This window comes from Podarcis liolepis (genome assembly GCF_965112155.1).
Source record: "Podarcis liolepis genome assembly, chromosome: 18".
In the NCBI taxonomy this organism is placed as follows: domain Eukaryota; kingdom Metazoa; phylum Chordata; class Lepidosauria; order Squamata; family Lacertidae; genus Podarcis; species Podarcis liolepis.
In genome coordinates, this window is record NC_139572.1 from 1,686,073 (window position 1) to 1,701,237 (window position 15,165).

At 48.5% G+C, this 15,165-nt stretch overlaps 1 protein-coding gene across 1 annotated transcript in view; it reads left to right on the forward strand.

The window, feature by feature from the left end:
* The window catches only part of ONECUT3 (one cut homeobox 3), a 64,716-nt gene extending 49,769 nt beyond the window's left edge, over window positions 1–14,947 (forward strand). The window contains exon 2 of the mRNA XM_083483973.1: window positions 11,860–14,947. Coding sequence (XP_083340099.1) covers window positions 11,860–12,152 — 293 coding nt within the window. The 3' untranslated portion in view covers window positions 12,153–14,947. The remainder of the gene's footprint in view (window positions 1–11,859) is intronic.
* The last annotated feature ends 218 nt before the right edge of the window (window positions 14,948–15,165 follow it).

Below are 15,165 nucleotides of genomic sequence, written 5' to 3' on the forward strand. Positions count from 1 at the left end.
GACAGGTTCAGGGGAATCAATGGTCCATCCAGGGTTCTCCGTCGTCCCACCCCCTTTCTCCGCCCACCAGAGTGCCCAGAGAAATTGGGATGGCAGCAGTTGGGGGGGTTGGGGGGGTGGAGAAACGATGTTTGGAGGGGGAGCAGGAGGAGTCCTGCAGCTGCAGCGAGGCTGCTTGTGGGAAGAGAAATTTGATTGGAAATCTATCAGCTCCTTCTTGTGATTTATGGGTTCTTTGCCAGCAGAAGCAGCCCCAGATGGGGGTCATTTTTTAAAGGGCAATGCCAGGAAGTTTTCCAGCTCCCAAGCGCTGCACGATCTGTCCATTTGATAGAAGAAAGGAGCGTTCTTTCCTTCTCTCTCTGTCTCTATCTCTCTGCACCCCACGACAATCTTGACTCCTGTAATGTGCTTTTCGTGGGGCTGCCCTTTGCAGCTGGTCCGGAAGTTGCAATCAGATTGAGGTTGAATCCTGACAAGACAGAAGCACTGTTTTGGGGGGACAGGGGGAGGGCGGGTGTGGGGGACTCCCTGGTCTTGAATAGGGCAACTGTGCCCCCCAAAGGACCAGGTGCGCAGCCTGGAAGTCATCTTGGACTCACAGATGTCCATGGAGGTGCAGGTCAATTCTCTGTCCAGGGCGGCTGGCTGTCTGCCAGCTCCATCTGGTACGCAGGATGAGATCCTTCCTGCCCACAAAGAAAGGTCACGAAACAGAAAACACTTCTGGCGTCTTCCTGCTATCTACTTCCAACTTGGGGTGACCATGCCATTTGACTATTTTATGTCCCAGGTGCCTCACCTTGTCTGCAGACTGTCTGGTCAGAGTGGTGCATGCTCTGGTTATCTCCCGCTTGTACTATTGCCATGTGCTCTACATGGGGCTGCCTTTGAAGGTGACCCAGAAACTGCAACTAATCCAGAATGCGGCAGCCAGACTGGGGACTGGGAATGGCCACTGAGACCACATAACACCGCTCCTGAAAGACCTACATTGGCTCCCAGGACGTTTCCAAGCACAATTCAAAGTGTTGGTGCTGACCTTGAAAGCCCTCAACTGCCTAGTAGGCCTGAAGGAGCGTCTCCACCCCGGACACTGGGGTCCCCCTCCTGAGGGCCTTCTGGCAGTTCCCTCCCTTCGAAAAGCGAGGTTGCAGGGAACCAGGCAGAGGGCCTTCTTGGTAGTGGCGCCCGCCCTATGGAACACCCTCCCATCAAATGTCAAGGAAATAAACAACTACCTGACTTTTAGAAGACATCTGAAGGCAGCCCTGTTTAGGGAAGTTTTTAAATGTTTGATGTTTTATGGTGTCTTTAATATTCTATTGGGAGCTGCCCAGAGTGGCTGGGGAAACCCAGCCAGATGGGCGGGGTATAAATAATAAATTATTATTATTATAGCTGTGCAATTCTACGATTCTGTGAGTAAAACCTAGTTGATTGCCCGTACTTTGTTGTTTTTAATAGTAGGCGGGTGTGTGATCTATCCCTGAAAATTGGGGACTGTTATTCCTGGTGGTTCTTTCCAACTTCTTTCCATTTAGAGAGCCTCGTCTGTGTCTCCATCTATCCTTCTCCTAGCGTCTCTCCTCCTCCTCCTCACACCAGGTACAAATTGAGCTGTCACTTGGTTTCTCCAGGTACCCTCTGGCACCGTCGCAGACTCTCTCTTGCCAGGTTGTGTTACTGTGGCAGTTTATTAGGAGCAATTGGCTCCCGTCGCATTAGCTGGGGCTGGTTCAGAAGAAGAGATTGAGAGTGAAAGGAGGCGAGGGAGGGAAAGGAGAACGACTGGAGTGAAGAAAAGAACGAGACACTGCAGAGAGCTGTCAGGAGTAACCATGGACCAATGGTACCGAATAAGACCCTGATGTTGGGAAAGATGGAGGGCAGAAGGAGAAGGGGATGACAGAGGACGAGATGGTGGGACAGCGTTCTTGAAGCTACCAGCATGAGTTTGACCAAACTGCAGGAGGCAGTGGAAGACAGGAGTGCCTGGTGTGCTCTGGTCCAGGGGGTCACGAAGAGCCGGACACGACTAAACGACTAAACAACAACAATGGTACCGAATAGTATGGGAAACAGCCTTACTGAGAAAATTAACCAATAAACTGAAACTGACACAGGGCAAATAACATTATTATTATTATTATTATTATTATTATTATTATTATTATTATTATTAATACCCCACCCATCTGGCTGGGCTTCCCCAGCCACTCTGGGCAGCTCCCAACAGAATATTAAAAACACTAAAAAACACGATAAAACATCAAACATTTAAAAACTTCCCTAAACAGGGCTGCCTTCAGATGTCTTCTAAAAGTCAGGTAGTTGTTTATTTCCTTGACATCTGATGGTAGGGTGCCACCACCGAGAAGGCCCTGTGCCTGGTTCCCTGTAACCTCACTTCTCGCAGCGAGGGAACCACCAGAAGGCCCTCGGTGCTGGACCTCAGTGTCCGGGCAGAACGATGGGGGTGGAGACGCTCCTTCAGATATACTGGGCCAAGGCCGTTTAAGGCTTTAAAGGTCAGCACCAACGCTTTGAATTGTGCTCGGTAATTTATGGACCTAACAGGTATCTAAAGCCATTTGCACACAACAAATAGGAGCCTACAAAACACTATCACTATATGTAGGTTTTATTTTATTTGTTTGTTATCTTATATTTTGGAAATGTACATCCAGGTTATTTTCCTTTATTTTGGGGGAGCCCCTCCAAGAGAGTGGGGCCCTAAGCTATGGCTTGTTTAGCTTATTTGTAAATACGGCACTGGGTATCATACAAAATGCATCGTGCGGAATGATACTCAGCCATGTGAATATTGTGCCAAACTTGGCTACAGAAGTCCTTCCTTCCTTCCTTCCTTCCTTCCTTCCTTCCTTCCTTCCTTCCTTCCTTCCTTCCTTCCTCCTCCCTTCCTCCCTTCCTCCTTCCTTCCTTCCTTCCTTCCTTCCTTCCTTCCTTCCTCTTTCTTTTCCTTCCTTCCTTCCTTCCTTCCTTCCTTCCTTCCTTCCTTCCTTCCTTCCTTCCTTTTTCTTTCCCTTTCCTTCTTTCTTCCTTCCTTCCTCCTTCCTTCCTTCCTTCCTTCCTTCCTTCCTTCCTTCCTTCCTCCTTTCCTCCCTTCCTCCCTTCCTCCCTTCCTCTTTCTTTCCCTCCCTCCCTCCCTCCCTCCCTCCCTCCCTCCCTTCCTTCCTTCCTTCCTTCCTTCCTCTTTCTTTCCCTTCCTTCCTCTTTCTTTTCCTTCCTTCCTTCCTTCCTTCCTTCCTTCCTTCCTTCCTTCCTTCCTTCCTCTTTCTTTTCCTTCCTTCCTTCCTCCCTCCCTCCCTCCCCTTTCCTTAGATGACTAAGTTATCCCACCCCAGCCCACCCCAAAAAAGAGAGAGGCGAAAATAGATTCCGCAGCAAAGCTCAGAAGCCTTTTGTATTGTCTTACATCCTAATTTGCAGAGTTCAGAGGAAGATTTAATTTGCGTCGCTGCAGACAGTCTGCTTGGGAGAGCGCGGGAGCTCAGGGCATGCCGGCTGCATACGAATCACAAACTGCTCCCACTTCTCTAAGGGAACCAATCCTGAAAGCATGGCTTGCAGGTCTCTCTAACCCAGTACCCTGTCTCTGACAGAGGATGGTAAAAGGAAGTAGAGTTGAGGGAACAGAACCCAGATATTCTATCACCTATCTATCCCGCAGTAGCATAACCGCCAACATTTCTCTGATGAAAATAGGGACGTCCTATTCAATAATAATAATAATTTTTATTATTATTTATACCCCGTCCATCTAACTGGGTTGCCCCAGCCACTCTGTGTGGCTTCCAAAATATATAAAAATGTAATAAAACATCGAACATTTTCTATAGGGCTGCTTTCAGATGTCTCGTAAACAGTTACCTATCTCCTTGGCTCAAGGGTTGCATAACTCCATCCCCTCCAATGTTTCTCCCCTGAAAAGAGGGACGTCCTATTCCATCCCTTCCAATATTTCTCCCGTGATGCACTCGTGTAGCAAAAAATAAGAATTCTTAGGGTGGAAGGAAAAAATAATCTGTGCATTTACCACACTCCCAATGGCCCTGAGAAATTGTTACTCACACCTCCTCTGTTTTCCCAATTTTTTTATGGCTGGTGGATTTTGAGAGGTCAGTTTGTGAATAGCTCTAGGTGAAAGAGCCTAGTTTGCAGACGAAGCCATAGTTCCACCTGGTGGCCAGCAGAATACATTGCAACAAAATGCTTTCAGTTGAGATGGGCTTACAGGAATCTCTCTTGAGCTTGCTGATCGGCAGGTCAGCGGTTCGAATCCCCGCCACGGGGTGAGCTCCCGTTGCTCTGCCCCAGCTTCTGCCAACCTAGCAGTTCAAAAGCACGCCAGCGCAAGTAGATAAATAGGTACCACTGCGGCGGGAAGGTAAACGGCGTTTCCGTGCGCTCTGTTTTCCGCCATGCGCCAGAAGCGGTTTAGTCCTGCTGGCCACATGACCCGGAAAGCTGCCTGTGGACAAACGTCTTCTCCCTCGGCCTGAAAGCGAGATGAGCGCTGCAACCCCAGAGTCGCCTTTGACTGGACTTAACCGTCCAGGGGTCCTGTTTACGTCAGAGCATTTTCTAGCTGTGATTCCTGCATTTCAGGGTCTAAATGACCCTGGAGGTGTGTGTGTGTGTGTGTCTCTTCCAAGTCTACAGCTCTACTATTCTATGACCGGGCCTCGGTCTCGCCGTCATTGATCCGCCACGCACACCCATCGCTTGCAGGAGTCTTCGCCCTTGCGCCAAAACCACTGTGTTGTTGCTGTCAACACACGGAACAAAAAAACACCCCCTCTTGTTAACAAACAACCAGAGCCAGCCCACCTCGTATCGCCAACCTTTTGTCGTTTGCCTAAATTGCCGGCGCTTGAGTAATAGCCATGCAATTGCATGCATGTGTGTGTGTCTGTGTGCAGGGAAGAAAACTGCAGGCTGCGTTGCAAACGGGGCTGAAGATAAACGTATGCATTTAGGGGTACAATGGGGAAACTGGTGCTGGGTCTCTCAGCACGTTCGCCCTGCAGGGAGGCATCAGGTATATTTAGTCGCCGAAATGCTGAGAGGAGCTCCCACAGGGAGAGATAATCGCCGCCTATCAATGGCTGGCCCCCTCCATTCCCCCATTACATACCCTCTTCTTTTTAGGAACAATTCTTCTCCTCTCCGCTCCCCCTTTACTTTTCTTCTTTCTCTTCTTCGCCCGGAGACTTGCAGAAGAAAGAACGGAGGGAGATGGAGGACAGCAGACCGTTGTTTTGTGCAAGGCAGGTTTCTGGAGAGTAGAGGGAGGTTGGCTTCACGGTAGAGCCTGCTTGTTACACACAGACGGTGTCAGAGTCAGTCCCCGGCTGGATAGTCACTGCCAGTTGTGGGAATGTTCAGGGTGGCCGGAGTGGATATATTGTTTATTAATATCCTTCCTAACTTGTGCCAGCAAGTTCCTTTATGTAGCAGAGTTACACCCCCCTTTTTACATGCACAGCAGAGAGCTGGTTGCAGGCTCGTGTGAGCCTCTCACTATGATACAATTCAATCTGTCTCAGATTGAATTGTACGTTCCTGGTAAAAAGGGTAAAGGGACCCCTGACCATTAGGTCCAGTCGCGGCCGACTCTGGGGTTGCGGTGGTCATCTCGCTTTACTGGCCGAGGGAGCCTGTGTACAGCTTCCGGGTCATGTGGCCAGCAGGACTAAGCCACTTCTGGTGAAACAGAGCAGCGCATGGAAATGCCATTTACCTTCCCGCCGGAGCGGTACCTATTTATCTACTTGCACTTTGTCGTGCTTTCAAACTGCTAGGTGGGCAGGAGCAGAGAGAAAGAGAGGATAGAGATAGATAGATGATAGATGATAGATGATAGATGATAGATAGATAGATAGATGATAGATAGATAGATAGATAGATAGATAGATAGATAGATAGATGATAGATGATAGATGATAGATGATAGATGATAGATGATAGATAGATAGATAGATAGATAGATAGATAGATAGATAGATGATAGATAGTAGATAGAGAGATGATAGATGATAGATGATAGATGATAGATAGATAGATAGATAGATAGATAGATATAGATAGATATAGATAGATGATAGATGATTGATAGATAGATAGATAGATAGATAGATAGATAGATAGATGGATAGATAGATAGATAGATGATAGATAGATAGATAGAGAGATGATAGATGATAGATGATAGATGATAGATGATAGATGATAGATGATGATAGATGATAGATAGATAGATAGATAGATAGATGATAGATAGATAGATAGATAGATAGATAGATAGATAGATAGATGATAGATAGATGATAGATGATAGATGTAGATGATAGATGATAGATGATAGATGATAGATGATAGATGATAGATGATAGATAGATAGATAGATAGATAGATAGATAGATAGATAGATAGATAGATATAGATGAATGATAGATGATAGATAGATATAGACTTAGCCAACTAAGTCCTATTTGCAGCAGCAGACCCACTGAAATGACTGGGCCCAGGTTCACCATTGTTTTCAATCAGTCTACTCTAAGTAGAATCGCATGCAGCTGGAGCTGTAAGCGAAGCTTCACCGTGTTATTTAATCCTACCTTTTGCTGAAGAGGGAAGACCCCGGCGAGTCTGTGGAGCAAAGGAACATAGTGGCCTTCGACACAAATGCCCCCTGGAGCCCGTGAGCGGCTAGACCAAAGGCTGCCTAGACCGTCATACACAAAGAATGAGAAATATGAACAGAGGCTTTGGTGGTGCTCTTGTGTATAGATCCGACACTAGCAGCTATTGATTCCAGCTCTGCTGAGCTGTAATTATATTGAATTGCAAAGGGACATGTTAAGCCGCCTCTCGGAGGGGGAGAGAGAGAGATCACACCCCAACCCCCCTCCAAAAGGAAGGGAATAATCTATTTGAGATTTACTGGCATCTGTGCTTAAGATGAGAGATGCTGGGATTCACTCTGTCCAGAGAGTAACCCCATGAAGAAGGGTGGTGGTTTCGTCAGCTGTAAAAGGGGACGCACTCTGCACATGTTCAGAAGGTTCGCCTGGTGCCTTCATTACATACCGTATTTTCCGCTCTATAAGACGCACCAGACCACAAGACGCACCTAGTTTTTGGAGGAGGAAAACAAGAAAAAAAAAATATTCTGAATCTCAGAAGCCAGAACAGCAAGAGGGATCACTGCGCAGGGAAAGCAGCAACCCCTCTTGCTGTTCTGGCTTCTGGGATAGCTGCGCAGCCTGCATTCGCTCCATAAGATGCACACACATTTCCCCTTACTTTTTAGGAAGGAGAATGTGAGTCTTATAGAGCAAGAAATACGGTATATTTTAGGTGCCTGGCGAAAATGTTACTCTTCCTCCAGGCTAATCAATATTCTTACATCCTTTTAAATATGTCTGTGTGAAGGGGGTGGGTTTGTTATATTACTTTATTTACTTGTGCTTTAGCATGTGTTTTATTCCGTGAAATGCCCCGAGATCTTTCAATGAAGGATGGTATATTAATTCAATAAATACTAAAATAAAAAGGCCGAAATGGTTTGACTGGGCTAGGTCTTGATTCTGGCACCTAGGCGTGGCTAAAGCATGAAAAGGGCTCTTGAGCACAGGTAGTGGCAAGGCCACCGGATCCACACCCCCATAGCCACATACCCTTGTTCACTAGGAGCACCCATAGCTCAGTGGCAGAACACAGGCTTTGCATGCAGAATGTTCTAAGGCATGATCAGTAAGAAACATCTCAGGAAGCATCCAGCTTGGAGGGCTGGCATCTCCTGTTCTGGCCCCATGGAGAAGCTCATGCAGCAAGACAAGTTGGGCATTTCAGAACCACGGAGAGCTCCAAGTGAGCCGCTTGCTCCTGAGGCAGCACCACGGAGAGCTCCAAGGCAGGTCTGGTGTTTCAGCACCACGGAGAGCTCCAAGGCAACAAGGAGTGCGGTGGTATCTCAGCTTAAGTACTTAATTCGTTCCGGAGGTCTGTACTTAACCTGAAACTGTTCTTAATCTGAAGCACCACTTTAGCTAATGGGGCCTCCCGCTGCTGCCATGCCTCCAGAGCCCGATTTCTGTTCTTATCCTGAAGCAAAGTTCTTAACCTGAGGCATTATTCCTGGGTTAGCGGAGTCTGTAACCTGAAGCGTATGTAACCTGAAGCGTATGTAACGTGAGGCACCACTGTATTTCTTTTTGCTGGTTCGGTGGGCAGCCTGCCCGCTCTCTGACAGCAGACGACCCCACTGGGAGCGGCACTGGGGTGGGTTTCACCCTGTGCCTCGTAGAGCTGGGCTGACGCTGCCGGCGGGCCCTGCGCCCCTTGGCACCATCCGAAGGCTGTGATCCAGTAGGCGCTGGGGTGGATTGCAGAGTTAGGCCCAAGCTGCCCCCGGGCCCAGTACTGACAGCAGCAACAAGGAGTTCTGGCTCGCCCAGCCCTACCTATTGCCAACCAACCGCACTTACCTGAACTGGCGGTTCTAGATCACGCACTCTACTGGTCAAAACAGGAGCCTCAGCGATCGCCCTCTCTTGCCAGAAACAAACCAGGAGTGCTCCAAGGAAGTGCGCGTGGCAAAAAAAAGAGCGCTAGGCCTTGGTGGGCCGCCCCCTTACCCAGTGGTGTAGCGTGGGGGGTGCAGGGGGGCCGGCCGCACCGGGCGCAACATCTGGGTGGCGCGCTCGCACTCGCAGCTCTCTGCCCCTACCAGGTTAGGGGGCGCAAATTGCTTGCCTTGCCCCGGGTGCTGACAACCCACGCTACGCCACTGCCCTTAACTGCTTATGACTGGCCAAGGGGATAACCAGCCATTGAGGATTTTTTTTAAAAAAATGCTTCCCCCCCTGCATTTCTCACTTCCTTCTGCGGCCCCCTAGCATGCTGTCGTCCCCCCCATTACACATTTTCACCTGTGGCCCCCTTGGAATATCTTGGGGGCACCCAGCCCCAGGTTGGGGATCACTGATGACGCCAATGCATACATAGCCACATACCCCTTGTTCACTAGGAGCACCCATAGCTCGGTGGCAGAACACAGGCTTTGCATGCAGAATGTTCTAAGTCTGATCTTCGGCATGATCAGTAAGAAACATCTCAGGAAGCATCCAGCTTGGAGGGCTGGCATCTCCTGTTCTGGCCCCATGGAGAAGCTCCTGCAGCAAGACAAGTTGGGCGTTTCAGGACCACGGAGAGCTCCAAGTGAGCCGCTTGCTCCTGAGGCAGCACCACGGAGAGCTCCAAGGCAGGTCTGGTGTTTCAGGACCACGGAGAGCTCCAAGGCAGGTCTGGTGTTTCAGGACCACGGAGAGCTCCAAGGCAACAAGGAGCGCAGTGGTACCTCAGGTTAAGTACCAATGCATACATGGAAAATGACCAAATCGATTTTGTCTGTTGGGAGTTGATGGGAAAGCTGCTGGGGGGGGGGGAGGTTGTGGGCTGGGGAGAAGGGATGAAGGAATTGGTGGCGGGTGTTCTGCCTGTCGCAAATGCTTTGACCCAGCTTCTAATTTTGCGAATCTTGTTTTCCCCCCTCCTCCCTTTCCTTTTTTAAGCTTTCTGAAATTTTCGTGTGTGTGTGTGTTTTTCAATTAAAAAATGACTTTTAAAAAGATGACTTCTTTTAAATAATGAGTAAATATTACCTGTTGATGTGCCAAAAAGGTTTATATCTTTTATTTGTTTTCCTTGCAAGCATCTGATGGTCATAGGGTAGGTTTTTTAATTCCTCTGCTGGGGGTTTTTGGATGGAGAAACACCCAAAGCTTCGCCCAATCTTTAAAAAATAAAAAAAGGAAGAGAGAGAGAGAGAGAGAGAGAGAGAGAGAGAGAGTCGCCCAACCTTAAAAAAAAAAGGAAGTGAGAGAGAGAGAGAGAGAGAGGGAGAGAGAGAAATACTAATAATTAAAATTCATACTAATTCTAATAACTAATGATATTTGGGGACAGAGGACGCATCAGCACTACACACCAGAAAGGTTTGGGAACCAAGTCCTAAGGAACGGTTGAGGGAGGTGGGTACATTTAGCCTGGCAAAGATTTGATAGCCGTCTTCCAATACAGTGGTACCTCGGGTTAAGTACTTAATTCGTTCCGGAGGTCCGTTCTTAACCTGAAACTGTTCTTAACCTGAAGCACCACTTTAGCTAATGGGGCCTCCTGCTGACGCCGCGCAATTTCTGTTCTCATCCTGAAGCAAAGTTCTTAACCCGAGGTACTATTTCTGGGTTAGCGGAGTCTGTAACCTGAAGCGTATGTAACCCGAGGTACCACTGTATCTGAAGGGGGAGACTTGGAAGACGGAGCAAGCTCATTTTCTGCTGCCCCAGGGGGTAGGACCCCAACCACTGGGTTCAAATGATAAGCAAGGATATTCCAGCGAAACATTAGGAATGGACTCTCTAGGAAGATAGACTCTCCATCCTTGGAGGTCTTAAGACAGAGGTTGGGTGGTCATCTGTCAGGGAATCTTTAGATGTGGTTTCTTCTTTGCAGAGGGGTTGGAATCGATAACCCTTGAAGCACTATATAATATCCCTTTAGCAGCCATGGCCTCCTCCTCCTCCAATGAATCCTGGGAGCGGTAGTTTGTTTAAGGGTGCAGAGAGTTTATCAAGACCCGCCTCCTATCCCCCTTACAGAACTACAATTCCCCGAGATCTCTGAGAAGAGGGATGGATTGTTAAACGGTACGGGCTTCTGAGCAAGGGGTTTGATAACCGTTCAGAGGTTGGCGCCTAGTCCTAGAATCATAGAATCCTAGAGTTGGAAGAGACCCCAAGGGCCATCGAGTCCAACCCCCTGCCAAGCAGGAAACACCATCAGAGCACTCCTGACATATGGTTGTCAAGCCTCTGCTTAAAGACCTCCAAAGCAGGAGACTCCACCACACTCCTTGGCAGCAAATTCCACTGTCCAACAGCTCTTACTGTCAGGAAGTTCTTCCTAATGTTTAGGTAGAATCTTCTTTCTTGTAGTTTGGCTCCATTGCTCCGTGTCCGCTTCTCTGGAGCAGCAGAAAACAACCTTTCTCCCTCCTCTATATGACATCCTTTTATATATTTGAACATGGCTATCATATCACCCCTTAACCTCCTCTTCTCCAGGCTAAACATGCCCAGCTCCCTTAGCCGTTCCTCATAAGGCATCGTTTCCAGGCCTTTGACCATTTTGGTTGCCCTCCTCTGGACACGTTCCAGTTTGCCAGTGTCCTTCTTGAATTGTGGTCCTCCGTTTGCAAAAGAAGCAGGAGGTTTTGTCCAAATGTAAGATTTGCACCATCTGTAGGCAAGGGTGCAGAAGTGGGGGAAACTGGGTGAATCTTTTTTCTATATTAAAAAAAAAAGGAATACAGAACACAGATACACTGGAACCTCGGTTTTCGGACGTAACCCATACCAAACGACCGCCCGACTTCTGAAACGTTCAAAAACCGAAGCAGCTTCGATTCCGGAAGTGTTTGCTGACGGAAAACTCAAAACGGGAGCCGCGTGTCACATTCGGCTTCAGAAAAGCGTTCGGAAACCGCAGTCGCTTCCGGGTTTTCGGCGTCCAAAAGCCAAAGTGTTTGACTTCCGAGATGTTTGAAAACCAAGGTTCCACTGTAGCCTTATTGAAGGACCACAGAAGTACCAATTAATGGGGTGGGGTCTCTTGCCAGAGGAAAGGTCAGAGCAGATTTGTTGTCCTCTGTATTGGGGAGGGCCACCCGAAAAGTTGGAAGAAGCCTTGTTCTGCATCTTGTTTGATGGCTGTGTTCTTTTTGTCTCCTCCTCCTCCTCCTCCCCTTCCTCCTCCGACGACGACATATAGCATGCAAACGTAAAGAGCAGGAGCAGCAGAAGGACCGGAACCTACAGCCGAAGAAGCAGCGCCTCGTCTTCACGGACCTCCAGCGCCGCACCCTGATCGCCATCTTCAAGGAGAACAAGCGGCCTTCCAAGGAGATGCAGATGACCATCTCTCAGCAGCTGGGCCTGGAACTCAACACCGTTAGCAACTTCTTCATGAACGCTCGCCGGAGATGCATGAACCGTTGGCAGGAAGACCCGGGCGCCAACCCCGGCGTTCCCTCTTCATCTACAAGCACTTTTTCCAAAGCATGATCTCCTCCTCCTTCTTCTCACCCTCTCCCTACATCTCCCCCCTCCTGTCCAACACCACACAGCAGCCAAAAAACTCATTGCCTTCTCCATGCTGGCTTTCCTTCTCCTCACCGCCATGCGCACGCCTTGAGCAACCAGCCACTCATCCCTCAAGCATAGCCATCCGCACCAGGTGCAATTGGAATGCTGCTAGAGCTCTGGGAGCATCCATGCATCTTAGATGCACAACTGCCATGCGTCTTAGATACACAAGAGCCCTTGCCTCCGGCCGCCATCTAAAAACTGGTGCCTGATTTGCAGAGAGTTACTTGCTTGGCGCCATCTCACAAGCAGCCCCCAAAATCTTTGGCTTAGGTGAGAGACGCCACTTGCCCCATAAACAAACAAACAAACAAACAGCCCAGAGGGTGTTGTGCCATTCTGATGGCTGGGCAAGGGGATTAAGGGGCTGGTTTAATTGCAGACGTTTTCAAGGAAGTCCCCGTTATGGGGGAGGCAAAAGCCATATCGCTGAGGGGCGGTGGGTGCCTTGGCCAACTGAGTGTGTGCTGGATGCCTTAAACACAGGCCAGCGCTGGGCAATTGTTGGGAGGGCAAGTAACCATGTAACCATGTCAAACTGGTACACCTTCCTTCTGCCCTTTCCCTGTCCCTGGGTTTCAACCCCTAGACCATTCACCTTTCAGTAGTAAAGCATCCACTTTGCATGCAAAAAATAAATAAATACCAGGCACCTGCAGGTATGGCTGGGGAAAATGCCCAGCCTGAAATCCCCAGAGAGCTGCTGCCAGTCAGTGTATACAGTGCTGAGTGAAATGGACCTATGGTCTGTCTCAGTATTAGGTAGCTTTCTATTTTCCTACCATGGCTACCTTGGCACCAGCAATGGTCTTGCGTTCTAGGACACAGCTGAGCCCCCAAGTTTCCAGACCCCTGCCCCCACAGCTCCATTTCAAACGAGGGTCATTGTTGCGAAGCTGATAACAGCCCTTTTGGATGCGGGGCAGGGAAAAGGCAAACGACCGTGTCGCGTGGGGACGGTTTGCAATTCGTTTGGGGACAAGCTGTTGCATCCTAGGCAATGGCGAGTGGAATCAATGGCGGCCTGCATGAATGGTGTTTATGGGGTGTTTCTCAATTTGCAAACCAAAAGGGGGCTGAGAAGTTTTTAAAAATAATAATAAAACCAGTAATGAGCATGGCATTCGTAGGACCAACAAGGGGAAAGCATGGAGAACCATATTTGCAAACATCACCAAAACATTACCATGCTGTCCTCATGCACATTTGTTCCCCACTCACCTGCTCAACACCGTTCCTTGCATCCCATCGTCTACGCAGCTCATGTACAGAAGGCGTTACTCTCCAAACCAACCCCTCCATGAATATACACCCTAAAACTAATGGTCAACTGCACAACAACATGATTCACGTCTACCAAAAAGAAGAAAAAAAAGAGCAACCAAAAAGTGTAGGAGAATCAGCCGAAGAGAAGACTTCTTGTTCTATCAATGATTCCTCTCAAAGGAATTCCAAGCCAAAGTATGGAAAGGAAGAGGGAGAGTAGCAACTCACACGAAAAAATACCCCCTTCCTCCCCCCTGGAATCAGTCGTGCAAGGGGGTCTAAAGCTAAGTTGCACTGTGTCACCTCGAGAGAGAGAAAATATAAGCGGGTCACGAAGCACATTTTAGGTACATAATTCGGGTATTTAACAAGAGAGAGAGAGAAGCGAAAAGCTTTAACGAAACCAAAGGAAAGGAGAGGACAGGATTTCCGTTCTTTTTTCCGGACGCTGGGCCGCCGTCTCGCCTTCTGTCTTGACCTTGGTTTCATTCCAGAAGACAGCCCCAGACTGGACCGATTCTGTCCATCTCCTCGCAGAGTACCCACAAGCCCCCCACCTCCTTTATCCTGCTGTCAACAGAGAGGGGTGGGGAATGAGAATTGACCGATATGATAAGAACTGGACTGGTGGACGGAGGCCCCAATTGTGAATCTGCTTGCAGAACAGAGATAGAGATATATTTAAGTACGGATTGACGTTGTGGGTGGCGAGGAATGTAAACTTCCTTCTCAACCACCCTCTGTCCCCATTCCACCCCTCTGCTCCTGGAAAAAGAAAAACTCTACAGCAAGCTCAAAAATAATAATAATGGATCTCTGGCAACGTATGAAATATAACTGACTATTTGAGTGTGTGCATGGGTGAATGTGTGCCAATTAACAGCCTGCCTTAAAAAAATAATAATTACAAGATAGATACACCACTATTCTCTTCCTCATTCCTGGAAGGACCGGTGTCCTCAACAGGGGCCGGCACCACGAATCACGAGTGACTTGCAAAGGCTAAATAAAACGAGACAATGGCGGGGTCAAAAGAGGATGAGGGACGCTTTCGCGAGCCAAGCCTCCCAAACGTTTGAACCCAAAGGGCCGAAGAGGAGACGACGTTGAGAAAGCCCAGGGGGGCGAGAGAATCTCACCCTCGCCACCTCCCCAGTAAACGTGGGGTTTCTTTGTGTGTCTGTGCGTCCGTGTGTCTGTGTGTCTTCTTGTTTTTTGATTTTTAATGGGACAATACCAAATTGATGCGGGTACAAATAGCACGGTCTGTGTGGAGGTCTTTTCCCCCCTGTTCACTTTACGTTGAAGGCGAAGTGTTGAATCCACGGTTAGGCGACTTCTGGAACGACGAGGAAGAGAAGAAGGAAAGCCACGCCATCGGATAACATTATTTGATTCGAAAGGAGGATGAACTTTGAAAAGAAAAGAGAGAAGAAACTTTAACCAGAAACCCAAGATTATGCCCCGATCTATTGAGCGGGTGTAACCATCAGGGTGCCAGAAGGGGAGAGATGATTGAACCAACCCAAACAGACGACGGAAGGAGGGGAATGTAGCAAATGCCGAGCTGTGTTTTGCCAAAGGAAAAAGAGAGGGTGCGAAAGGGAAGGGAAGCAAATATATATATATTTCTCTCTCCGCCCAGTGTCCACCCGCCTCTCCAAGC